A 27465-nucleotide genomic window follows, 5' to 3' on the forward strand; every position below is an offset into this window, starting at 1 on the left:
AAACTTGGTATTATTAAACCTTAAAACACACACATACACACACACCCCTCCCAGACTATTTGACCCCATGGGAATATATTGTTAGACTTAAATTCATAAGTGGAGCACTAGTCAAGTTCCTCATCTTTTTATTTCCTTTTGTTCAGCTTCCTACTCTATTTCTCTCCTTATTTAATCATAGCAGTAAAGTAATTTTTTCTCACCCCCAGCACATATATATTCCAAGACCCTAATTATTAGAAGACTAAATCAGAAAGTACTCAACATCACCCATGAAGCCGACCTGCCAAAAAATAGACCCTGAATCAGAACAGGCCTCTAGATCTAAGTCCCATGTGGTAGAAACACAGAGGACAGAGGAACATGTTAAATGATACTGTGGAGGTACATTCAGCCAGTTTGGGAAATTCTACAGAACAAATGAATGACCCAGTTTCTTCCACAAATAAATGGCAAGAAAAAAGAGGAAGAAAAAAACTATTAAGCTTAAAAAGAGACTTAAGAGACTTCAGCCAAATGCAATGTGTAATCCTTTGAATCCTGATTCAAACAAACCAACTACATACGAGATATTTGGGGATAATTAGGGAAATTTGAAAATGATATTTATAAACTAGAGGCCTGTTGCATGAGGAGAGTCATGCAATAGGTCTTCCTTCCTCTGGCTGCCGGCACCAGTTTTCCTCCGGCACCCGGGACCCAGGCCTTTGGTCTGGCTGCAGCGAGGCTTGGCTTCTCCCCTCCGGCCACAGCGAGCCTCTTCAGTCTTCAGTCTTCTTCAGTCTTCAGTCTTCACTCCGTGCCTGCGTATGCAAATTATCTGCCATCTTTGTTGGGTAATTTACATAGTCACTCTGGCTGGTGGGCGTAGCGGAGTGACACAAATTTGTGTGTTTCCATTTTATTAATGTAGATAAGAATGTCATAATAAATTAGATATTAAAGAATTATTGTTGCCCTAGCCGGCCTGGCTCAGTGTATAGAGCGTCGGCCTGTGGACTGAAGGGTCCCGGGTTCGATTCTGGCCAACAGCACATGCCTGGGTTGCGGGCTTGTTCCCCAGTGGGGGAGGGGGGGCGGTGTGGGAGGTGGCCAATGATTCTCTCTCATCATTGATTTTTCTATCTCTCCTTCTCCCTTCCTCTCTGAAGTCAATAAAGAAATATATTAAAAAAAATTTTTTTAAAGAATTATTGTTAACTTTCAGGTGAGATAACATTGTAATTAAGTTTTTTAAAGAGCTTTTTAGTTTTTTAAAATTTATATTTTAATTTTCTGACTTGAATAAATAGGCTTCAAAAGTTATGAGTTGAGCCCTAACCAGTTTGGCTCAGTGGATAGAGTGTCAGCCTGCGGACTGAAGGGTCCCAGGTTCGATTCTGGTCAAGGGCATGTACCTTGGTTGCAGGCATCCCCAGTGGGGGTGTGCAGGAGGCAGCTGATTGATGTTTCTCTCTCATTGATGTTTCTAACTCTCTATCCCTCTCCCTGTAAAAAAAAAAAAAATCAATAAAATATATTCAAAAAAAGTTATGAGTTGAGAGCCCTGGCCGGAGTGGGTCAGTGGAAAGCAACCGATCGATGTTTCTCTTTCTCTCCCTCTCCCTTTGCCTCTAAAACCAATAAAGTTATGAGTTGATCAGGCAAATTTGAACAGTAACTGGATTTGATGCTATTATTGTATTTTTATGATAATGATATTATAGTTATACTTTTTAAGTCCTATCTTTTCTACTTATGCACTGGACTGCCTGCCATTATTATGTAGTGATGAAATTTTAAAGAAGGATCCTTAAATACTTACAGAATTATTTATGGATAAAATGATACTGTACCTGGAATTTGCTTTAAAATATTCCAGGGTTTTGTTGCTTTTGGAGGTGCAGGGGTTTTAGGTAAAAAAAGATGGACCAGATGTTACTAACTATTGAAGGCGGGTGATGGTTATACCTAAACGGTTCACACAACATTTTCTCAACTTTTGTGTACGTATAAAATTTCCCAAAATGGAAAATTTTAAAAGTGAACAAAATTTCTATCCACTATTTTCTAAAAATGTAATAACTTCTAAGGAGTTGTAGGAAGCTTTGAAAGGTGGACAGGAATAAACCATGAACCTCTAGAATGGACAGGTTATGGAAGGCACTGCTGTGGGGGACCCCAACTGAGCTGCGATCAAGAGCTAGCTGGAGAATGAGCTAGTTCTTTTGAGCATTTCTTAGCTAAGCAAAGATCAGGATAACTACAGTTCAAGTTTTCTGCTACGTTCCATGTTTAATACTATGCTAAATCAGTCTCAATGTGGCCAATCCACCTTATTTTTCCATTACTATAACATTCAGTCTCAATCATTCTACAAGACCCAGCTCAAGTCCTACCTTTCTTAACTGATCTCATGGCTAGTGATCCTCCTTTTTCCATATTCTTATCACTTCTTTGGCTTGTCATTTGTTCCCTGATATTGTTAGTTGTTTCCTGATAAGTTTTTCCCAATCTCAGCGTATGCTCCTAAAACCAGGGGCTATGACATATTTTTAAAATGCTCTCGGTATCAAAATAATACTATCCACCAAGTCAGAGCTCAATTAATACTCGAAGAAACAAAGGCTTTGAAGAGGCCAAAAAGTGGATTACTTAATGGTTTATTGAGCAAAGCAGTGGGGTGGGGTGAGGTGGGGGAGAGGCCAGTGTTCTTAATTCCGCTCCCTGATAGTTAGCTCCCCTATTGCTTATATTTGGCTACTGCATACTTTGACCAGCTCGAGTATGTCGAGCAAAAATCAGCGCATCTGGCACTGCCTGGGAGCTTGAAATACTTTTTCCAAATGCTAGAATTTAACCAGAATGAGATCTGACCCCTAGCGGTTTGCAGGCTGGGTGACACCTAAGAGAACACGCCCGCAATGCTGGTGGCGGGTGCAGCGCGGCGGCTGCAGGTTCTAAGCAGGCCCTCCCGTGCGTTCCGGACCGGCAGGTGGAGAAAGAGCCGAGGCTCACGATCCACAGTAGTGCGATGTGAACTCGGGTTCAGAGCGCACTGCTTTTTCCTCTTCGGGCGCCTCCAGCTGAACGTTTTAGGTTTGGTGGCTGAAAGATTCGTCCCAAGGAAAGAAGGGAAATCACACAAACCTGTGCACGAGCAAAGCATCGGGGACAAGGCTCCTGTTTGAAAATATGACACAAAAAAACAGAACAGTAAACGTCCGCACGCGTGGCGCCCTGGTCCGCACGGGTCCCGCCACCATCCTGCCCAGCGCACCGCTGCGGGACCCCCGGGCGGGCCAGGGGAGGGGTCCCGAGCCTCCCCCGCGGAGGGGCCGGGCGGACGCCACCGAGCGCGGACCTCCGGCGCGTCCTAGAGCGGCCGCGCGGACCAGCCGGCGGCGCACTTCCGCCCGCGCCGTCGCCGCCCGCGGACCGCCGGCCTCGCTGCGGGTGCGCCTCCCGCGGCTGCCCCGGGCCGGGCTGGGTGAGTGGGCCGCGCGCGCCGGAGGGGGGCGGGCAGGGTCTGCGCCGCCGCGGCCCCCAGTGCGGCCAGGGGCGCGCGCTTCCTCCCGCCTCGCGGCCCGGGCCCCGCGCCAGGCCCCGGAGCGAGCGCGCCTCCTCCAGCGCCGGGGGCGGGAGCCGCCTCTGCCCGCGCTCCTGCCGCCGCCCACCGGTCCGTGGGGGACCCCGACACCGACTCGGAAGGGCGCCTGGCCCCCGGCCCCCCGGCCCCCCAGCCCCCTGGCCCAGCTCCTTCTCCCCTAAAATAGATGGCGCGTCTGCCCCGCCTGCGCCGCGGGTCTCAGCCCGCAGGGTCGCCCGGGGTCTCGGCCCACAGCCTGTGGGGTCGCCCGGGGTCTCAGCCCGCAGCCCGTGGGGTCGCCCGGGAACCTCCCACCTGCTCCGGCCCCGGAAGCGCCGGTGGCCGTGCGGGCGGCCGGGCGAGAGCCGCCGGCCCGGAGCGAGGCGCCGGCCCGTGTGCGTTCCCGGCGGCTGTGCGCTCGGTCCGGGAGGGTCTAGTCGGGAGAAAGCGGGCGGCCGGGGCTTTTTGTCCGAGAAGATGGGGCCCAAACCGGGTTTGGTGCCTTTTAATGCCGCGTGTCTAGAATGAATGGCACATGTCACAAAACAAGCGCCATTCAGTGAATACAAACCTGATGGCTTCCAGACCCAGGAGAGGGCTTGTGATGAGTTGGTTTGTTGTTCGCTGGTGTGTGACTTGTTATTATGGAAACTTTCAAACATACGGAAATAAGATCGTGTACTGAATTCCCGACTCATGGCCAACCTGGTTTTATCTATTACCCTCACCCCAGTGGGTTCTTTAAAGCAAATCTACATGCGCCGTCCCGTCCGTTAAATACTTGTTTATGTTTATAAAACAACTTTTTTATTTTTTTTTAAATATGTTTTTATTGATTTCAGAGAGGAAGGGAGAGGGAGAGAGAGAGAGAAGCATTAGTGATGAGAGAGAATCATTGATGGGCTGCCTCCTGCACGCCCCCTGCTGGGGATGGAGCCCGCAACCTGGGCATGTGCCCTGCTGGGAATGGATCTGTGACCTGGTTCTTCCCTGGAGGCTCAGTCACTGAGCCACACTGGCTGGGTTCAACTCCTTTTTTAAAAAACACAAAGCCATTATTAATCTAATAAGCATTTCATATGATCACCTATCCAGTCAGTATTCACGTTTTCCCAATTCTCCTTTTCCCCACCCATTATCAGTTTCTCTAAATCAAGATCCACACATCTCTGTTTTAATTTCTTTATCTCCTCCATCCTCATTATGCCTTCCTACACACACACACACACACACACACACACACACACACACACACACACACAGACTTTACTTGTTGAAGAAATCAAATCATTTTCCTGTCAAGTTTCCTACATTCCGGATTTGGATTTTTCCCTCCCTGTGGGGTCCTTTAGTAAACTGGTATTTCGATGACAGAAGTAGAGGATTCAGGTTCTACTTTTTGACAAGAAAACCTGGTTGGGTTTCTATGTCCTTCATATGGCATCGCATCGGGAGTTAGATAAGGTCTTGTCTGTCTTTTGGTGTTAAGATTGACCAGTGGATACTCTGTACAAACTGCACAACAGGGTGCCCTGGCTGGGTGGCTCGGTTGGTTGGAGCAGCGTCCCATACACCAAAAGGGTGTGGATTTGATCCTCTCTAAATCAATAAGCATATATCCTCGGTGAGGATAAAATAAAATAAATTGCACCACAGGGCAACTAAATAATTGGCCAGGGAATTACAGAAGGATGCCAGCTAATAACTGCCGAAGGCATGAGAGAACACCACTTTTTGGCAACCCCGAATAAAATAATGGATTCTGGCAGTGATCACCAGTGCCTGTTCACATCAGAAAAGGAGAGACAGCCAGCCAGTGTGTATTTCCTGATGGAAGTGCCCAATACACTTATCAGATCTTCTTGGATGATGGGTAGGGGATACTGATGAAATAAGATTGACCATGAATTAGTTGATAATTACTGAAGCTCTGCGATGGGTGTATGGCAATACAGTACACTAATCTCTACTTCTGTGTGTGTTTGACATTTTTCATAAAAAGTTTTTAAAAAATTGACTAGTGCGTGAGTTCAAGTCGGCTGATCCATCCATTATAGTTCTGTTCTTCATTATCTTCTCATTAAGTGGTTCTCAAATCTGACTGCACATTAGAATCTCAGGGGAAGCATTTTTTTTATACTAAAACACATATCTCACTTTCAGAATTTCCTGTTTAAGTGTTCTGGGATGGAGCCCAATCATTGATGTTTTAAAAGCTGATTCTAATATGCTCCAGGGTTATGTACCACTGGCCTAGATCCATTATTTTTAGGGATTGCAAAGTGATTATATTCTACTAGAGGCCCGGTGCATGAAAATCCATGCCCTGGAGGGGCTCCCTCAGCCTGGCCTGCCCCCTCTCATAGTCCGGGAGCCCTCAGGGTGGAAGGTGACACCCCCATCACACCTCTGCTGCTGCCACTGCCAGCAGCGCAAGCCTCAGCCCGCCCTGGTTACCTGAGCCTCGGGCCGGCCCTGGGCAGCTGGGGGGCTGAGAGGACTGGGGGTCTCTGGAGGCAGGCGCACAGAGTGGACAGGCCTCCTGGGGGTGGGCCTGGCCTTGCTGCCACCTTCCGCCCTAGCAGGGCTGAGGGAACTGGGCGCCGCCATCTTGTGGCTGTGGGCGCCGCCATCTTTGAGGGCATGGCAGTCAATAAGCATATCCCCTCCTTATTGGCTGTGGGCGCCGCCATCTTTGCAACCTGCTGCTTAGTCATTTGGTCGTCCCTCGCTAACCCCCCTGCTGGCCTGGTCGCCCCACACAGCCTGTTTGGTTGCGATGGTTGCTTAGGCTTTTATATATATAGTTTATTCCTCCTGTATTTATTAGCTTTTAATTTTTTAAATTTTCTTTTTTTTTTTTAAATATATTTTATTGATTTTTTACAGAGAGGAAGGGAGAGAGATAGAGAGTTAGAAACATCGATGAGAGAGAAACATCGATCAGCTGCCTCCTGCACAACTCCTACTGGGGATGTGCCCGCAACCCAGGTACATGCCCTTGACCGGAATCGAACCTGGGACCCTTCAGTCCGCAGGCCGACGCTCTATCCACTGAGCCAAACCGGTTTCGGCTAAATTTTCTTTTTGTTTATTCTTATCTGTCTTGCAAGCTGCAATCTAATAGGAAACCTCTGCAGATTAAACTACTTATCAGTGGAAGGTTTGATCTTGGAAGTGAAAGTGTGGAGTAGCATATGGAAGGGACATTAGCAGTAACCTAAAGGCTTGTGTGTGGGGTAGAGAGATGTACCATCTGCGTGTGTAAGGTGTGTGTGTGAGGGGAGTGGGGGGAAGTCGGGGGAGCAGACTGTATCCCCAATGGAAAGGAAGATTAGGTGTATTGTAGTTTGAAAAGCATGTTCAGCCATATGACACATTTTTTAAAAAAACAATCACTTTTAAAGAAATCTTCATATATATATATATATATATATATATATATATATATATATGCCTAATATGCAAAGTGTCCCCTTGGGAGTTTGACCAACCAGGATTTCGATCACTTGCTATGATGTGCACTGACCACCAGGGGCCATCGCGGAGCAAAGGGAGGCCCCAGCCAGCAGCTGACAGCTGCTAGGGACCCTACCCATGCTCGAATTTTGTGCAGTGGGCCTCTAGTTATATATAAAATAAATTAAAATTAAATAAATTAAATGCTTTGCCCTAACCGGTTTGGCTCAGTGGATAGAGTGTCAGCCTGTGGACTCAAGGGTCCCAGGTTCGACACCGGTCAAGGGCATGTACCTTGGTTGCGGGCACATCCCCAGTAGGGAGTGTGCAGGAGGCAGCTGATCGATGTTTCTCTCTCATCGATGTTTCTAACTCTCTATCCCTCTCCCTTCTTCTCTGTAAAAAATCAATAAAATATATTTTTTTAAAAAATTAAATGCTGTTTATTGCAACTAAAAATTCAAAGATTTAAAAGAAAAAATAATCTCTTCCCCTCTCCAGTTTAGTCACCCCTGGTATTAACAATATGGTGTATATCCTCTACACCAGACTTTCTCTGTCTCATATAAATGTGGTGGTTTTGGACATTGTTATGAAAATGAGATCATACCATAGCCATCTGTAAATTTTCTCACTGTCATCCCTTCAGGACAAGAGTTACAGGCCTGACTTAGCTGCAGAACAAATAGTTCATGGCATGACTGTATAATAAAATACTCAATTGTTTCCCTATTGATTTTTTTTTTCAGCTTGCTTCCAAATTTTAGCCACCTTTAATGTACCACAATAAACACCATTACACATAAGTCCTTTATTTCTGTAGGGTAGATTCTCAAAAATGGGAGTGTTGGGTTAGTGTGTTGTTACTAACAGCATCATTATTATTGATAATATATATTGCCAGATTACTCTCCCAAAACATAATCGCAGTCCACTCGTAACATATGAATGCCAATCTTGTTCTGTTTAGCACTGGCTAGCATTAATATTTGCCAGCGGATGTGGGGAAAATGGTGTTCATTAATTTGCATTTCCTCTACCTGGAGATTAAACACTTTTCATGCTTATTGGTTGTTTAGATTTCTTCTGTGAATTTCCTGTATATATCCATTTATCTATTGTATCAGTTTTTTGGTTTAGTTTTGTATATTTTGTCTATCAGATGTTTGGTATTTTGAATTTGTTTCAAGGGGCATTAACTCGTTATCATACAGTGTAAATAGTTTTCTCCAGGTGCCTTTTTTTTGTCCTTTGACTCTGAGTCTTGATATATGAAAGTTTATATATAGTGAAAACGTCTATTTTTTTTTTTGAAATTTCTTAATTTCCTGTCTTGCTAAAAAGGGCTTTTCCAATCCCCAAATTACATACATGTTCTCCTAATATTTTTAAACATATTTTATTGGGCCTCTTACATTTAAATTTCTAAACCTCATGGAATATATTTTTATATGCAGTGCAAAGTGAATATCTTGCATTACTTTTTTTCTGCAAAAATAGCCATTTATATCAGTGCTGCTTATTAAATGTCACCCCTTTTACACTTTTGTTACATATTGATTCCCATAAATTCCCAGATTTATTTTAGACTGTTCCTTCTCTTTCACCTCTATTTTTTGTGCCAATATTATTCTCTTAATTATAGTATACCCACTTACCTAGTATAGTAAGTATAATATCTAGAAAGGTAATTCTCTACTTACGGTTTTATGTAGTTTTCTTGCCCATTCTCAGACATTATTTTCTCCCATCTTTTGATTGTTTTTGTTCCAAGATTACTGTCACTGGAAGTCTGACAGAATTTGCATTAAGTATATCTATACTAATTATGAAAAAAAAACATTTCTGTGATACTAAGTCTTATTAAGAAATTTAATGTGCATCTGGGTCTTTTAGAGCCTGTTTAATTCCTGTTATTTATAGTGATTTTATAAGTTTTTTCTCTCTTGTGAATGAGATCTTTCCCGTTTCTATTTTTATCTGGTTATTGCTAAGACTGAGAGAAGTTATTGACAATTTTGTATATTTATCCAGCTCTCTATCAGATGTTCTTATCTTAGTATTTTTTCTTAAAATGATGTTTGTTTGTTTTTTGCTCCCAGCCCTCAGTATGGATGAATTATGATTGTTTATGTACAAGTTTGAGTTTATTCTCATTTATTCTATTAGATGCACATCTCGCATCACAGAAGTATAGCAGCGATGGCAGATGTGCCCAGAAACAGTGAAAAGAAAAAGAGATGCCAGGAGTTGGCATAAATCTACACACTCAGCAGGTTATTGCTGATCGCTTAGAGCAGCAACCCAGATCCTGACCAGTATGGACCCTGTTACTTAGAGGAGTGAGGCCTTCACTCGGCGTTACTGTAGTGCTGCGGAGCAGCGATTGCAACCTTTTTCATCTCATGGTTTACAGACTAATTACTAAAACTCTGCGGCACACCAAAAAATATATCTTTTGCTGATTTAATAAAAAATAGGTATAATTTTGATTCATTCACACTGGATGGCTATTGTTGTGTTGGCTGTTGTCATTTTTTTTTTTTATTTGACAATCTGAGGGGGAAGAGGCCAATACCCCTGACTAAATAGGTATTGCATTTTTAAAAAATTCTTGCGGCACGCCAGTGTGCCACAGCGCACTGGTTGAAAATGCTGTAGAGCATTGCTCTATTTATGATCATTCAGAGAAAGGGCTCATCATGGTGGGCACCAGGCATACCACTTAGTAAATGTAACTAAATCCCATGTCAGAACCTCAAATAGAGTGGTGATTGCTGCTATTGTTTACTAGAAGGACTTTAAAAAAGTAATGGTTGGGAAGTACAGAGTTCCGCTATATTCCCTACGCCTCTCCCCTGTTGTTAACATCTTGCAGTAGTGTGGTATGTTTGTTACAGCTGATGAGCCAACATTGATACATTATTACTGACTGAAGTTTACATGAGGGTTCATTCACTCTGAGTTGTGCATCTGTGGGTTTTGACCAAAGTATAACGATGTTGTCTGTTCCTACTGCATCACGCAGTAGAATAGTTTCACTGCCCTAAAAAACAGTCTCTGGGGAACCCGTTTTTGATTTTGAGCAGTGATGTGCAATAACGCCTAGGTGATCTTTCCATTGCAGGGTAGAAGATGTCCATGGATGTGACGTTTCTGGGGACAGGCGCGGCATACCCATCCCCGACCCGGGGTGCCTCTGCTCTGGTTCTGCGGTGTGAGGGCGAGTGCTGGCTCTTTGACTGTGGGGAGGGAACCCAGACGCAGCTTATGAAAAGCCAGCTTAAAGCAGGTCAGTGTGCATCCAGCTATCTCATTAAGAGCATCTCTTGTTCTGCCGCATCTTCCTGGCTTTCCTTGGGCCTTTGCTTGGAAAGCCCTCAGGCACCTGTACACCCACTGAACGTTTTTCATTTATTTATTTACTTGTCATTCTTCCTGTAAGTTTTGAGAGCAAAGATTTATAGAGGCTCAGAGTAGAGGATGCAGTGAGAGACATGAGGCTTATTAGAGGGACGCTGCCCAAGCAAAAGGTGTGTGTACTCACTTCTTTCCACCAGGAGATGTAGGTCTCATGAGAACGCAAAGGGCAGTAGATGATCAGCGGGGGGAGATGCTCTTCCCACTCGGTTATCAGGGTAGGCAGCGTGGAGGGTGACCTGTGAGTTGTTGAAGGAAGAGGAGGGATTCCCTGGGCTGGAGAGGAGAAGGGCATTTCAGCCAGAGGGAGTGGAGTGAGCAAAGGCCTAGCAGCCGGAAAACTCGGGCAAACGGATGAAAAGCCTTAGTCAGAGTCAGGCAGACCTGCGTTCCAGTCCCAGCTGTGACTCAGCTTGTGATCTTAGCAGATCAGCATCTTGAAAATGGGGATAAAAACTTCTACTTAAGAAGGCATGTTGTGAGAATTATCTATAATAATAAAAGCGTAATATGCTAATTAGACCGGATGTCTTTCCTGACAACCTTCCAGATGAAGGCAGGGCTGCAAGGGAAGCCCAGGTGCCAAAGGGAAGTCGATGCCGGCAGCCAGGGGAAGGAAGGCCTACTCTTGCACGAGTTTCGCGCATCGGGCCTCTAGTATATAATAATCCCTTTTCTGTGTGGTTGTCTTCTCATCAGTTAACTATTAGCTCAAATGCCATTTCCTCAGAGGCTTTTCCTGAATCTCTATAATTAATTAGTTCCTTTCACCCCAGGCATTCTACAGGCTTGTCCTATTTTTATTAACTTCTTAGAATCATCAGTATCTGAAATGATGTTATTTAAATCGTTGTTTTATGTGCACTGTCGCCCTGTGCTAAGCTGAGTGGTCACTTGTGTGCTTTGTAGATGCCCAGTAAATATTTGTTCAATAAAAGCATGAATAACATGTTCAGTACTTAGTGCAGTGCCTGTCTCTTATTAGGTCTTGACAAATGATGATTATTGAAGTTACTTTCCCTATGACTCAACGAGTGCATGGCATTGGATGACTGAAAGAAAGAGAGTTCTAGCATCCAAGGGTCATCCATAGTGGAGACTGACATGCAAGCAGTCATAATGTAATGTGATAAGGAGAATGATGGAGGTGTTTTCTAAGTCCTTCTGGCGTATTCCTGTGTTCAGAGAGCATTCCAGAGATGGTAACAGTTGAGCTAGGATCTAAGAGAAGTTTCTCTGGGGAGATAAGTATGGCTGGACATTTAAGGAACAAACAGCGAAGTGAGCAAGTAGTAAAGAAGTTTCCGCCGAACCGGTTTGGCTCAGTGGATAGAGCGTCGGCCTGCGGACTCAAGGGTCCAAGGTTCGATTCCGGTCAAGGGCATGTGCCTTGGTTGCGGGCGCATCCCCACTGGGGGGTGTGCGGGAGGCAGCTGATCGATGTTTCTGTCTCATCGATGTTTCTAACTCTCTGTCCCTCTCCCTTCTTCTCTGTAAAAATCAATAAAATATATTTAAAAAAAAAAAAAAAAAGAAGTTTCCAAACATGTTTGGGGAGTATTTAGCCATCCAGAGCATCTAGTCCTTGGCTAAGATAGAAGAGAGATAAGAATGCTAAAAATAGCTCTCACTGGTTTGGCTCGGTGGATAGAGCATTGGCCTGCGGACTGAAGGGTCCCAGGTTCGATTCCAGTCTAGGGCATGTACCTTGGTTGTGGGCACATCCTCAGTAGGAGGTGTGTAGGAGGCAGCTGATCGATGTTTCTCATCATCGATGTTTCTGACTCTCTATCCCTCTCCCTTCCTCTCTGTAAAAAATCAATAAAATATATTTTAAAAAAAGAATGCTAAAAATAAATGTGGGCAGACTGTGAAGTCTCCTGTGGCATGCTAAGGTATTTGGACCTTGCCATTGGCAAAAAGGAGCAGTTAAAGCAAGCGGTTCTCAACCTGTGGGCCGCGACCCCTTTGGGGGTCGAATGACCCTTTCACAGGGGTCGCCTGAATACATCCTGCATATCAGATATTTACATGACGATTCATAACAGTAGTAACATTACAGTGATGAAGTAGCAACGGAAATAATTTTATGGTTGGGGGTCACCACAACATGAGGAACTGTATTAAAGGGTCGCGGCATTAGGAAGGTTGAGAACCGCTGAATTAAAGGTTTTTAGGCAGGGGTGACATGGTCTGATTTGTGTTTTAGGACAGAGTTTTCCTGTGGCAGGAAGAGAATAGCATCAGAGAGACCAGTTTCAATGCAATTGCATTCATCTGAGAGAAGAGAGAGAAGATGAGGATGTTGAAGCAGGAAGTAGGAATAGAGATGAAGAGACACGTAATCTAAGAGGTACTTGTAGAGCCAACAGGAGGTGGTGACTGATTAAATACCTAGAGTGAGAAGAAGTAAGGAATTATTACAAGTTACAAATGGCTATGTCTCAGACCTGGGTGTCATGAAAAGAGTAGTTGGAGGAATGAACTAATGACTATCACTTGGGACATGTTCAACCCCGATTATACATTGCCTTGTCCTGAAGCCCTGATGTGACAACAGGTACTGTGCTTTCTGTCCCTTGGGTCTCACAAGTGTTCTTTTGTGAAAACTGTCCGGGTAGGCACAGACCAGAGTGGAGGCTATAATATGTAACTGTTCAGAGAGCAGGGGTTGATGTGGCAAAGTGACTAAAATAGAAGAAAATGTTAAGTGTGGGTATTAGAGGTTTGGGTATGGGGATAAGTCTTTCCTTTTTATTTAATGCTGCATCATTTATCTAATGCTGCAAAACAGATTACACATTTAGTGTCCTACTTGCATTTATTATGTTATAGTTTCTGTAGTTTGGGAGTTAGGGCCTGGTTTATCTGGGTTTTCTGCTTCAGGGTCTCACTAAGCTGCAGTTTTGTAATTGGCTGAGGCTGAGGTCTCATCAGAGGCTCAAGTGGGGAAGAATCTGCTTCAGAACTCACTCAGGCTGTTGGCAGAGTCCTTACAGTTGTAGAACCAAGGCTTCCCACAGCTCCTAGAGGCATTCTGGTCACGTGGGTTTGTGCTTCATGTAGCTTAGAGTAGTACCAGCAAAGGAGAAAGAAACTCAAGAGGAAATCTACAAGCAATATGGAGTCTTAAAACATAATGAAGTCACACTGTATCTCTGGGTCATATTTTACTGGTTAGAAGCCAGTCGTAGGTCCCACCCACACTCAAGGGGGGGGGGGGCGGGGACTTATAGAACACCAGGATGTTATTGGTTTCTCTCAGTAACACAATATGGGCCTATTGTTATTTGATTTATTGAAACCCTTTCAGTTTGTACTACCTCCTGGGGTAATAATATTTTATGAGTTTCATAAGGAAGTACTTTGTATTTATCTAAATATACATCTTTCAAGCTTCCATGGTCCTAAAATACAAGCATCTGATTAACAAGTATAGGTTTGCCATGTCCATTTCTGTCATAATATTAAAGACTTAGCCTTCCTTTTTTTCCCTTAAAAATAATTATAAAAAGTATACATGCTCATTGTAAAAATTCAAACAAAGCAGAAAAGTGTAAATAAGAAGAGCCTAGCCCTGGCCAGGATGGCTCAGTTGGTTGTATGTCACCCAGTGCATCAGGAGGTTGCTGGTTCGATTCCCGGTCAAGGGCGCATGCCCAGGTTACCAGCTCGATCCTGAGAAGGAGGTATATAGGAGGCAGCTGATCAATATTGTGCTCTCTCTGCCCCTCCCCCTTCCTCTCTCTAAAAATCAATAAACTATTCCTTAAAAAATACAAAAAAAAAAAAAACACCAAAAAAGAAAAGCCTAAATCTGCATCTCATAAGTAAAATTTCTGTTCATGCAGATAAGGTAACAGTGTAGGTATAGTGTGTGTGTTTGTGTGTATAATTTTGCATAAATGAAATCACTATACTTCCTGTAATCTGCTTTTTTTCCAACTGAACACCATATACGAGGACCATATTGCAGACATTTCCAAGGGCAGTAGATACAACTGCAGCATCACTCAGAGAGGATGCTCAGTATCCCACTCCTATACGGATGACATATTCCCTTGTACTTTCTTGTTCTGGGGTAAAAGGGAACTCGTGCATTTTTCTTTCTTCATTGGATAGCTTCCTCTTACCTTTGATAATGGTGTTTGCCATTCCTTCTCCCTCTAAAATCAAGTTTCCTGAAAAATGAAATGTTTGTCTTCCCTGAAACTGATAACATGGGAAGCAATTTTTTACTTCTATTGTCTCGCTCACTTTGGGTTTGCAAGTGGTTTTGGTGCTCAGTTTGCTCTGTTTTGCAGTAGATAGGGAGAGGCCCAGGGCGTCTGAGGTGGCAAACCTGAGGTCAGCGTGGATCAGGACTCAACACCGTAGTGGTTCTCTTGTCTGCAGAGGCCTCGGGTCCACTTGTGAGTGCCTGGCATCCCGGACAGCGGAAAGGGGAAATGCCAGGCTTCCAAAAGTCAAAAAGACAACAAAAACAGGACTGAAAGAGAAAAGAAAAAGGAGCAAATGGAGGGATTCTCGAGGTTCAGAATCTGCCTCTGCCAACCTGTTGTTCTTAGCCACAGGCCTGGGCTCGGTGCAGAATGGGAAGACTCGCTTGGAGAGCACTTTTGCCTTGGCGTCACAGGACAGTCACATGGCAGTAAACTCCCCCTGTTCTCGTATGGCATCAGTAAGCTTCTGTTCTTTTATGGCAGCACATGTTTGAAAGAGGTGGGCCATGAGCTCAGACCAGAGCCTCTGTTACCGTAAACATGTGTTGTGATTGTGATTGTTACTTTTAAAATACCTTGTGCATCTCAAAAAAATGCTGATGTGGCATCCTGCCACATACCAGCAGTAAAGTCAGTCTACCTTTAGGTAAATCGAGTTATAACCTAAGCCAGGATGCACTGATAACGCTGTTGTGTTCGTTCAGAGTGAAGGGAAGAGATGGGCCCATGTTGCTTGGCATAAGTAACACCAGCACTGCCCTCCGAGCTGCATTCTAGTGTCTGTTGCCCACCTCCCCTCTCATTCTTTACCCCCTTGCTCTCTGACCTCCCTCTCTCTCTCCTTGCCTCTGCCTCCCTCATCATCTTTCTTTTTCTCCTCCCCATCAACCTCACTCAGACAAGCAGGCTCTGACCTGGTTAGTTAATCTCTGGCCAGTGTAGAGAGTCCTTAAAAGGCAGTTTGGGGTTCAGGCACTGGTCCAGTTGATGGAAGCCCGAGAACTTGTTTTGCTGGAAATACATATTTGCTATTCTCAGAGGGAGCAGTAGGGGGCAGTGTAACTGTCAGATGCTTTTGGCACCTGAGGCCTATCTAGTTACTTTAGTGAATTATTTTGGTACACTTCTTATTGCAACTTTTTTTTTTTTTTTTTTTTTTTGCAAAAGGATATATAAGAAAATACTCTGAAAACTGTAACACTATGTAATTTGAAGCTGTTTTATGAAAAAGTTGTCTTACTAAAACCATCTAGTAAAAGAAAGCCTGTCTTTCTTGCTTCTGGAATTATGTAGAAAAAATATTTAAAAATAAATTTATAGTGATAAGTAAAGCTCTAAATTCATTTTACTACTTTCTATGCAAGTTGTTATGTGTCTTTCAAGTACCTTTGTATGGGTCTTTACTTCTGAAAAATTCCCAATTTTATTTTTTTCCCTCAATCGAAAGGGAGAATTACCAAGATCTTCATCACACATCTTCATGGAGACCATTTCTTTGGCCTTCCCGGCCTCCTCTGCACCATCAGCCTGCAGAGTGGCTCCACGGCCACCAGACAGCCCATTGAGATCTACGGCCCCGCAGGCCTCCGGGACTTCATCTGGCGAACCATGGAACTCTCTCACACGGAGCTGGTCTTCCCCTACGTGGTCCACGAGCTGGTGCCTACGGCAGATCAGTGTCCTGCAGAAGAACTGAAAGAGTTTGCACACCTGGGTGGAGCAGACAGCTCTCCCAAAGAGGGACTAGGAAGGACTATCCTGCTGGACTCGGAAGAAAACTCATACCTTCTGGTCGATGACGAGCAGTTTGTTGTAAAAGCATTTCGCCTCTTTCACCGAATCCCCTCCTTTGGGTTTTCCGTGGTGGAGAAGAAGCGCCCAGGTAAACTCAATGCCCAGAAGCTGAAAGACCTCGGTAAGTGTTTGTCTTCTCTTCGTGTCAGCCAAGCTGGTGGTAACTGAAGCTCTGGGAAGTGTTATAGCACCCTTCCTTTCCTGTCTCCCAGGCCTAAAATTGACATTTTCTCCACTTACTTCCTTTGCCCAGAGTTTGCTTAATAAGGGAGATTCCTGGCACCAAAAGATGCTATACAGAGCAAAACCCAAGTATATATAAGTTAATCCTCTGCTGCTCCCCTGATGCACATCTTTAGTGTGGCTTATCTTCAGCTTACACTCTTGCTTGGCAGGGGAGTGGTTGTTGTCTTAGGTCTAGGCTTTTGTTTTTTCATGTCTCTCTTAAAAGATGTTTTCAATGACATCTTCGCCTTGAGAATTTTTGCCATATCTTAATCTTCAACTGCAACCACTTACTTTCAAGGTTTTCCTTTTCTGCCGTGATTAAGTCAGTGTAGTGTTCTGTATCCTTTGCCTCACCCTTTTATGTACCTGGGTTCATCACGGGAGAATACAAGCACACAAAGCGAGGCCTGGGGCCCATCCGAGGCTTCTACCTCCTGCATGCGAGGCCTTCATGCCTGGGGGTCTGCAGCATCTCTGGAAGCGGTGCCCAGGCGGAACCTCCAGCATCTCCGCCTTCCTTGGCATAGCCAGTGCAGAGCCTCTGCAAAGCATGATGGAGTCTTTTGTACGTTTGTTACTTTATTTACTCAACCTCTTCCTTCATTTCCAACTAAAACAAAATGCGAAATAATGAGGAAAGATAACTTAGGCCAAAGGTATTTTTACTATCTAAAATCCTGTGGAAATATTCTTACATTGGGAAATTTTAAACATAGTCTACGTTGGGATTAGTAAGCACTTTCTATTTGTTTGTAGGTATTATCCACAGTGATAATCAGATACTATTCTAGATTAATGAGATTTAAGCCCTGTTTGGTAAAGGTGGAACCGTCACTACACATGAAGAAGATTATTTTATTAAGCTATTCAGCGTATAAATGCCTTGTCATTACTTAAATGGGCTCTTAAGTTTTGCCCAGAGATGAGCTTATTAAATAAAGCACTCTCCAGAACTGTTATTCCCATGCACAGCGGAGCATCGAGGCTGTTATCTTGACTGTAATAATGTTGCAGTGGGACTGAGCTTAAAACTTATCTGACACATGTGCTTGGGAAATGTTTTAAGTGCTATGGCATTGCCAACACGGAACTTTTAACAAAGTGTAAATATTCCAGTTTCCCACAAATAATAAAATATTTAGACAAATTATGAAAAAAATAGATGCCTTTTCCATTTGCTATTTGCGTTGCTGCTAAAACAGACTCTCTTAACAAGTCATAAATTCCATTCCCCTGATGTGATGTTATCTGCCTCCATCATTAGGTGTTCCGCCAGGTCCTGCCTATGGGAAGCTGAAAAACGGAATTTCTGTTGTTCTGGAAAATGGAGTTACAATTTCTCCCCAGGATGTCTTAAAAAAGCCCATTGTTGGAAGAAAAATCTGCATTCTGGGTGACTGTTCCGGGGTGGTGGGCGATGGGGGCGTGAAGCTGTGCTTTGAGGCAGACCTGTTGATCCATGAAGCCACCCTGGATGACGCCCAGATGGACAAGGCGAAGGAGCACGGCCACAGCACGCCCCAGATGGCAGCAGCGTTTGCGAAGCGGTGCCGCGCAAAGAGGCTGGTTCTGACTCACTTCAGTCAGAGGTACAAACCAGTTGCCTTGGCCAGAGAAGGAGAGGCAGATGGGACTGCAGAGCTGAAGAAGCAGGCCGAATCAGTGTTAGATTTCCAAGAGGTGACTCTAGCAGAGGATTTTATGGTGATTGGCATTCCAATCAAGAAGTGAAGCCAGCGTTCCTGGATCCATACCGACATGTCCACGAATATGTTACTGAACCAACAAAGTTTGTTGTTTTGGTCTAAAATTATTTGGGTCCCATAATCCTAAAAATGATGGCGTGTCATTGCTGAACTGATCCAGCAGTGAGAGGGAGCAAGTGTTTTTATAATAAATCACTTCAAAAAATAAAGCAAAAGCTAGCATCCTTTTTAAAGCCCAGTTTGACAAAATGACAGCCTCTTCAGGTGCCCTTTACGTTTTGGGCTGCTGCCTCAGATGTACCCCAGGCAGTCCTGGGCTTAGCTTCTGCCAGCCTTATTGCTGTTATTGGCAAAGTACGCAGGGCTTGGCCCTCGTGGCTAAAAATGGTATTTTGGCAGTTTGTGTTGAACCTGTTCATGTTATTAACAGGATAGAGAGAAGTAGAAGGAGACATTGGACACGCAGGATTGAAGCCGGCATGTTGGATCTTGAATTCTTGGCTGGAGTGCTGACTGCAGGGTCAGGCTAGGTGTTTATCCTTTAATTAATGTGTTATTGAACTTTCCTGTTTGCTCTAAACGTGTGGTCCTCAGCTCAGGTAATACCGCTCCCCTAGCTGGAGTTTTGAAATTGTGGGGATGTTTCTTGTCAAAATGACTGGCCGGTGTTTTTCAGTGGTTAAGAGTGTTGGCCTGCAAACCGAAGGGTCTTGGGTTTGATTCCCAGCCCCAGTTGGGGTGCGTGCAGGAGGTAACCAGTCGATGTGTCTCTCTCAATCAGTGTTTCTCTCTCTTCTTCTCTCTCTCCCCCTCCCTTTCTTCCACTCTCTCAATGAAAAAAATATCCTCAGGTGAGGATTAACAACAACAAAAAAGAAATGACTGGGAGGTGGGGGGAGAGTACTACTGATATTTAGCAGTAGGAGCCAGGGATGCTAGATTCTGTAAAGTTTGGGTCAGCTCTGTACAATGAAGAATTATCTCACCCCAAAATACAAATTGCAGGCCTGTTGAGATACATAGCAAATTAAAATGTAGGCTCCCAATATGAATATATTTTATCAAAATCCATGACATAATGAATTGAACTACTAGGTAAAGCATATTCTACAACAAATCCTAAAGAACTAGCTAAGTGAATTGGAATGTAATATCAAATATTATTTGACAGAAATGAGCCATAGCTGGAACTTACGAATGTGGAGGTAAAGAAATGATACCTATTCAACTGCATTTAATTTACATATTCCTATTAGTAATTCTTTGAGCACATTTTAAATAAATGTCCTTTCTAGAATAGCTTTTCCTTCTCACGTGCCTTCTACCTCCTTTCTGCCATGGGGTATCTGACTCATTAGACCCCAATATTTCTCAAAATGTGTTACATGGAAAGCTAGTCTCAAGTACTGGTTCATTCAAAAGAGTTCCCTAATCAAATCAGTTTGGGAAATCCTTTATGCTATGTGTTCCTGTGGGAGTGTCCTAATACCCTTTGCTATATTAAAAACTGTACTGCTTAAGTGGTCATAAATCAGTTTTGGTGTCAGAAAGACCTGCTTTCCGGGTTCCATTTTGTTCCTTACGGTGGAACCTGTGTGGTCTGGAGCAGAGTAGTTACTCTCTCTGAGCTTCCACTTGCTCATCTCTAATAGGAAAAAATAAGACTTGCCTCCCAGGATCATTGCGAAAATGAAGTGAGACAGTGCGTAAAAGGAGCACATCACCTTGCTTCACGGTGTTGAGACGTCTTGCAGTACAGGGCTGTCAACTTTATTGAACCCCCTTCTCAGTCCTATTTCATCACATACTATCTATTTCCATCTCAAGAACCCAGAGAGTTTTAGAGTACACTAGAGGCCCAGTGCATGAAAATTCATGCACTTGCGGGGGGGGGCGCGGGGTCACGTCCCTCAGCCCGGCCTGTGCCCTCTGGCAGTCTGGGAGCCTCTGCGGGAGGCTACCAGGTAGGCCAATCAGGACAGCACTGGCTGGCTGAGCGGCCCCACTCCCTTCATCACACCTCTGCCGCCGCCGCTGGTCACTGCTGCCCCCCATTGCTGTCCCCTCCCTCCGCCTGCTGGCTTGCGCCTTGGCTGGCCTGGTGCCACCTGCTCGCCAGCCCCGACCCCCCCCCCCCCACCACCACCAGTAGTTCCGCCGTTCAGTCAATTTGCCTATTACTCTTGTATTATATAGGGTATTTAAAAGTATTGTGATGGTGTAAACTATTAAATTCCTTTGAGTTCTAGGGCTTCTCTAGTAAAATTTTTTGACTCCTGGATGGTTCTGGAGTCCCTAGCGTAGTGATAAGATGGTCTAGTAACTCAGGATCTCAGTCATTCTGAAGCCGTCTTCACAACAGCCCCATTCTGCCCTACTCTAGGCTGCCGGCCTGGCAAAGTACCGAAGTTTGACCAGGCTTAAAGTGAAACTTGGTTCCTGAACTCTTTTCAAACAAGCATTTATTAGACACTTACTCTGTGACCAAACCTGTACAATAGGGAATGGCTAATACTAGTACCTCTGCTGCTGCATGGAGCTCTTGAGGTTAAAGACTGTATCTTAGTCACCTCTCCATTCTCAGAAACACCCACCCAGAGCAGCACCCAGAAATGTGTTTTGAAAGAAACGAGGTCTTGATATCATGAATGTGCAAACTTCAGGGCTTCAAGTGAAGGTCTGTGCCTAGTCCACTTCATTCCTGTATTTGTTCAAAAATGTCTAAATACCTGGTTTGGTGGTGTCCTGTTCACTGAAAACCAACTAAATGCCAGGCCTTCCTGTGTTGGGACAGGGTAACTCCAGGTGACATGTGGACACAGAATGATGGACATATTTTCCAGATTAAAAAGCTGTTATATCCAGGATAACAAGGAAGTTGAAGAGGGTACCCAAGTTTACCCAAAGAGAAAAAATATTTCGACTCCTAAATAAAGCTAGCAGAGAAACACTGTTGCTCAGATGTCAGCGTGCTAATTATATACGCAGCAGACTTGGCAGGTACAAAGATTAAATTCGCCCACAAAAAAGTAAAAAGGGAAAGGCAAGGGATCAAGTTTCCAGCTAAATAAATACCCCTGCCACTTCCAGAAACTGTGCAGGCAGCCTCAGGTAGAGCTGAGCCCCATTTAGTCCTTCAGTGTCACCAAAATGAAACCAAGGTTATTTTGTCTAGGTGGTTCTCTGCATTGTCGTGCCTTCCAGAGGTCATAGGCTTGTCCACAGGAGCCCATATCCCCGTCAGACATCCTGGACTGGGGTTGACCTTGTCGAAACACCCACGTCTGGGTGAGCAGCCCGAATGCTGATCCTCACTGGCTCACCCGCAGCCTTGCCATGGAACACGTCTTCACACAGCCAGTGTGTCCTGGAACACGATAGGTTTGCTCCCCCATACGCCTTTGCTGAAAGGCAGTATGATCTGCTGCCGTGGTCTTCAAACTAGGGCAGTGCTTCTCAACCTTCCTAATGCCGCGACCCTTTAATACAGTTCCTCATGTTGTGGTGATCCCCAACCATAAAATTATTTTCGTGGCTGCTTCGTAACTGTCATTTTGCTACTGTTATGAATCGTCATGTAAATATCTGATATGCAGGATGTATTTTCATTGTTACAAATTGAACATAATTAAAGCATAGTGATTAATCACAAAACAATATGTAATTTTATATGTGTTTTCCGATGGTCTTAGACGACCCCCGTGAAAGGGTCATTCGACCCCCAAAGGGGTCACGACCCACAGGTTGAAAACCGCTGAACTAGGGTATTTGTACCCCTGGGGTTAGGCAAAGACTTTTCTGAAGATACACGGGCATTCTTTCACATGAAATATTTCCTAAAGTCCATCTTCCTGGGAACTAGTGTAGACAGGGTCTGCTGGTTCCACTGCACCATGCTCCAGTCCAGATGACAAGCAGCTGGGATACCAAAGAAAGAGATAACTGGAATACTGGTATTGGGGTTGGAACCTGAATGATTAGATACATTCTTTTGCAAGTTGGGTAGTTTCCAATTTGTTGCTTTGAACAAAATTGAAGGAGGATCTAATCAAATCCAGATCAAGGAGTATATCTCATCTGTCTAAAGATAGATTTTTAAAAACATCTTTATTGAGCTATGATTCACATACCATACAACTCAATGGGTTTTCATCTTTTCACAGAGCTGGGCAGCCATCACCACTATCAATTTTAGGACATTTTCATTATCCCCCAAAGAAACCCCATACCCTTTGGCAGTCACTCCCACTTTCCTCCCAAGCTCCCAGCCCTAAGCTATTTTCTACCACTAATCTACTTTCTAACCACTAATTTACTCTCTGTCTCTATAGATTTGCCTGTTCTGGATATTTCATATCAGTTGAATCATACAATATGTGGTCCTGTGTGACTGGCTTCTTTCACTTAGCATAATGTTTTCAAGATGTATCCAAGTTGTAGCTTATATCAGTATGTACTTCATCCCTTTTTATGGCCAAATATTCCATTGTATGAATATACCACATGTTTTTATCCATTCACCAGTCAATCCAATGATAGATTATTTACAATATGCTTACATTAGGAATGAAAAAGGAGAAATTGCTACAGATCTTATTAATAAGTTAAAAGAGGATACTATAAGTAACTTTAATTTTAGCTAAAATTACTAAAACAACTTTCTTAAAAGAAAAACACAATTTTCCAGAAGTGACACAAGGAAAAAAAGGTGACTATTCAGATTTTCTGTTTATTAAAGAAAGTGAATTTGTGATTAAAACTCTTCTAAAAACAAAAACAAACCACCTCCAGGCCCAGATGGTTTTGCTAGTGACTCATTCTAAACAATTAGGGAAGAAATATACCTTTATTCCACAAACACTTCCAGAAAATAGAAAAGAGGGAACACTTCCCAACTCATTTTATGAGGTCAGTATAACCTTGATGCCAACATTTAAGGATGTTAAAAGAAAGGAAAATTACAGACTAATTTCTCTTATAAAAACCCTAAAGAAAGTAATTAGCTAATTGAATCCAGTAATGTATAAAGAATAAGATATCTTGGAAAAAGGAGTTTATTCCAGGAAGGGAAGGTTTGTTTAACATTTGAAAATCAGTATTATATGCCACATTAATATAATTAATGGGGGAAAACTGGTAAAATGATCTTAATAGGTACATTATTGATAAAAACCTATTACTCATTATAAGAACTTTTGCATATTAAGAATAGGGAATGTCCTTAATCTGATAAATATCTGCAAAAAATACAATAAATATTACATATATTTTACAATAAAATATTGAAAGCTTTCCTCCTGGTATCAGAAATAGACAGGATGCCCACTGAGTACCACTTCTATACAACTTTGCTTTGAAGGTCTTAGTGTAGTAAGACAAGAAAAATGAATAAAAGGTATAAGGATTTAAAAAGAAATAAGACCCTGCCCTGGCCGGATAGCTCTGTTGGTTAGAGCGTCGTCCCAATATATCAAGGTTGCGGGGTCCATTGCCTGGTCCGGGCACATACCAGAATCAACCAATGAATGCATAAGTAAGTGGAACAACAAACTGATGTTTCTCTCTTTCTCTCCCTCTCAAGTCATTCAATCAATAAATAAATAAAAGGAAGAAATAAAACTCATTGTTAGCAGATGATATGATTATGTACATAGAAAATCCAAAAGAATAAAGGAGATAACCTGTTAGGATTAACTAGTGAATTTAGCAAGGTTGCTGGGTATTCAATTAGAATAAAGAAAAACAATTTTGTTTCTATATTCCAACAACAAACGAGTTGAAAAAATTTAAATGACACCATTTACAGGAGCATTGAAGCCATCAAAAATTCAGGAATAAATCTAAAGAAAAATATATAAGACTTATCTATTGAAAATTAAAAAATATTCAGATATATTAAAGAAGACTCAAATATACAGAACAGCACACCATCTAAATAAATTTGGAAAATTTAGTATTGGAAAAATGTCATTTTTTTTCCTAAATTTATCTGTAGTTTCAATGTCAATCAAAAGCTCTGCAGGTTTTTATGTGGATATAGATGAGGAAATTGATAAGCTGTTTCTGAAGTTTATATGGACATACAAAGGGCCAAGGATAGCCAGGAAAATCTTGAAAGAACAGCATTAGGAGACTTCACTACCAGATATAATGTGTTATTGTTGTAAGGAAGACATAATGGAGTGAAATAAAGTCCTGAAAAAAAAAACACCACACATATATAATATTTTATTTATGACAAATATGAAATTCCTATGCAATAGGGAAAGGATTGTCTTTTCAATAAATGAGGGTCAATCAGATGTCCATAGTGAGAAATAATTACCTTGATTCCTCCCTGAATACACAAAAATCATTTTCAGATGGACTTTATATGTAAATGTAAAGATAAGATGGAATAACTCCTGGACTTGGGGTAGGGGAAGATTTCTTAAACAGAATACAAGTGCTAACAGTAAAGAAAACAGATGGTTAAATTGGACATTAAAATTAGGAACTTATATCCATAGAAGACGCTATCAAAAGAGTGAGTAGGGAAGCCGCAGGGTGGTGGAACATATTTGCAATACCTAGAGCTGATAAAGGATTTGGATCTAGAATTCAACAGTAGTGCCACTGCTGTTGCTTCATAACAGATTACCACACAATATTATGATTTATTGTCTCACAGCTTTGGTAGGTCAGGACTCTGGGCACCGCTTAGCTGGGTGCTGCTGGCTCTAGTTCTCCCATGAGGTTGTAGTCAGGCTGCCAGCTAGAGCTGTGATGACTTCTGCGGGCTCCACTGAGGGGAGCCCCTTTCAAGCCCTCTCCTGGAATTGTTGGCCGACCGTGGCCCCTGGCCACATGGACCTCTCCATGGGGCTGCCCCTTGGCATGGCAGTTGGTTTCCCACAGGACCAGCAAGAGCAAGCGAGCACTCGACAGGGGTGCACAGTCTTTCCATAACTTCACCTTGAAAGTGACATGCCATTGCTTCTTCCATAGTGTAGTCATTAGAAGGGAATCAGTCCAGCTCACACTCAAGGGAAAGGGATTATACAGGGGTGATTGTGGGGCCATCTTGGAGGCCTCCTACCATAGGAATACAGGCAGAGGCGGGAATAGATGGAAAGAAAGGCAGCCCGGCAGCATAGAGCCCTGGGTTCAGTCTCTGGACCTCCTCCGCTTCTGTCTCTTCCCTTAACCCACGAGCTCCCCCGGCATGCTTCGAACACATCGCTTCCTGCTTTCACAAATGCCAGCTGGGTTCCTGTCACTCACAGTGAAATGCCCTCCCAGCCCCTGGCCTGGTCACTGAGGATGCAATGATGACCTGGACACTATGCTGAACCTCAAGTTGCTTACAGCCTCCAGAGAGAGACAAGAGAGAAAAGAGGTGGCTCCCAATGTAGTGTGGGCAGACAGAAAGGGTGCGGGACTTGGCGAACCAGGCTCTGACACATCTCTCATGGTGTTGGTCAACTTCCTTAAGTTCTTATGGCCATTATATTCAAAATAATATTGCCCATGATCAAACCAATAAATACCAATTGAGCACCTATTATACGCAAAGCTCAGCATAAGACCTGTGATACAGACCTGTGGGACATTCTAAGAGGGGTGGGCGTACTTCTCAAAAATAACAAAGAACACCTGGTAAACATAAAATGAAGTCATAGGGACAACCTATTCCTGTCTGTGTCTTTCTAGGAGAACACTTCAGCATGGTGACTGAGAGCATGGGCTTTAGAACCCCGGCTCTGTCACTGGCCATATGACCACTGGCCATGTGACCTTTTGGGCAAAGTCACTTAATCTCTGTGAGACTCAGTGTCCTCCTCTGTAAACTGGATAATATAACAGCATGTATTTCACAGGATTGTTAGGAAGATTAAATGAGTTGATATGAATAAAGCACTTAGAATAGTGCTTGGCACATAGTAAGTCCTCAATAAATGTTAGCAAACAGTATTATGTCTAAACTAGAGGCCCAATGCACAAAATTGCAGGGTCTCTAGGCCTGGCCGACGATCAGGGCAGATCTGTGGGGCGACTGGCAGAGTGATTAGGGGGCCCCCACTGGCACCTGCCTTGGCTGGTCTTGCGCCGCCCATTTCTGCGGGGCAATCAGGGGCTGGCACCAGCCCCACTCCCCAATCGCCCCGCCACGGGTCGCCTTCCTCTGAGGGGTGAATGGTGGGGCGATTGGGAGGCCCCCGCTGGCACCCGCGTTGGCTGGCCTGGGGCCTGTGTCCTGGGGGCAGCTCCTGCATTGAGCGTCTGCCCCCTGGTGGCCCGTGCACATCATAGTGACCAGTTGTTCCACCGGTGGTTCTGCTGTTTGGTTGATTGGTATATTAGGCTTTTATTATATAGGATTGTATAGATTATAAACTCTTCAAAAGCAGGAGGCCTCGCCTTCTTTGTAGCTCAGCTAACATGTAGAGACCACTCTAGATTTCTCTACTTGCTTGGCTCAGCAAGTATTAATTTATTAGCAGATGCAGGCATTGTCTTGCTTGCTGCTTTCTCCATCTGCTCTAAATTTAGTACTAAATAAAGACAGCTGTGGGGGTGGAGGAGGTTTTAGAGATCTCCTGTCCAAATACATTGGGATTTTGTTTTGTTCAAAAGCTGTAATCCAAAGAGAGTTTAGCAGCATCTGCTGAAGACCATTTTTAGGCACGATTTGCAGAAATTTGTAATGTCTATTTACATTGTTATGTGCATCCATACTTTGAATCTGCAGCGATTTGCATCTACTAATATCCTAACTGATGTTCCAAATTTGATGCTATTCTGTATATAAGCCTGCATAATTCCTGACTGATTATAATGTATGGATATTAAATAAATTTACTTATGAAAACAATTCACTTTTTTAATCTTGATAATAGTCACAATCCCATGTATGAATAAAGGTCCCTGCTCAAATGTTACTTCCTTAGACAACCTTCCTTATTACCCTATCCTAAATAGTATTCCACCCCCTCTTCAAACCTAATCCCCCTCTATGGTCCTTTTTAAAATAGCCCTTATTACTGTTTGATGCTTTCTTATTTGTTTGGGTCCATGTTCATTGTCT

At 43.5% G+C, this 27465-nt stretch overlaps 1 protein-coding gene across 1 annotated transcript; it reads left to right on the plus strand.

Moving 5' to 3' along the window:
• The first annotated feature begins 3352 nt into the window (after positions 1–3352).
• On the plus strand, positions 3353–27252 carry ELAC1 (elaC ribonuclease Z 1). Its single transcript, XM_059707325.1, has 4 exons — positions 3353–3469; positions 10155–10319; positions 16118–16585; positions 17957–27252. The coding sequence occupies exons 2-4, from the start codon at positions 10163–10165 to the stop codon at positions 18421–18423; spliced, it is 1092 nt and encodes a 363-aa protein (XP_059563308.1). The 5' UTR covers positions 3353–3469; positions 10155–10162; the 3' UTR covers positions 18424–27252.
• The last annotated feature ends 213 nt before the right edge of the window (positions 27253–27465 follow it).

This window comes from Myotis daubentonii, chromosome 8 (assembly GCF_963259705.1).
Source record: "Myotis daubentonii chromosome 8, mMyoDau2.1, whole genome shotgun sequence".
NCBI classification, from domain to species: domain Eukaryota; kingdom Metazoa; phylum Chordata; class Mammalia; order Chiroptera; family Vespertilionidae; genus Myotis; species Myotis daubentonii.

Bases quoted from the DNA above. Each gene is read 5' to 3' on its own strand.
- ELAC1 (XM_059707325.1), top strand. From the start codon at position 10,163: ATGTCCATGGATGTGACGTTTCTGGGGACAGGCGCGGCATACCCATCC. The intron at 10,320-16,117 runs GTCAGTGTGCAT...CTCAATCGAAAG, and splicing joins GAAAAGCCAGCTTAAAGCAG to GGAGAATTACCAAGATCTTC. The intron at 16,586-17,956 runs GTAAGTGTTTGT...CTCCATCATTAG, and splicing joins CCAGAAGCTGAAAGACCTCG to GTGTTCCGCCAGGTCCTGCC.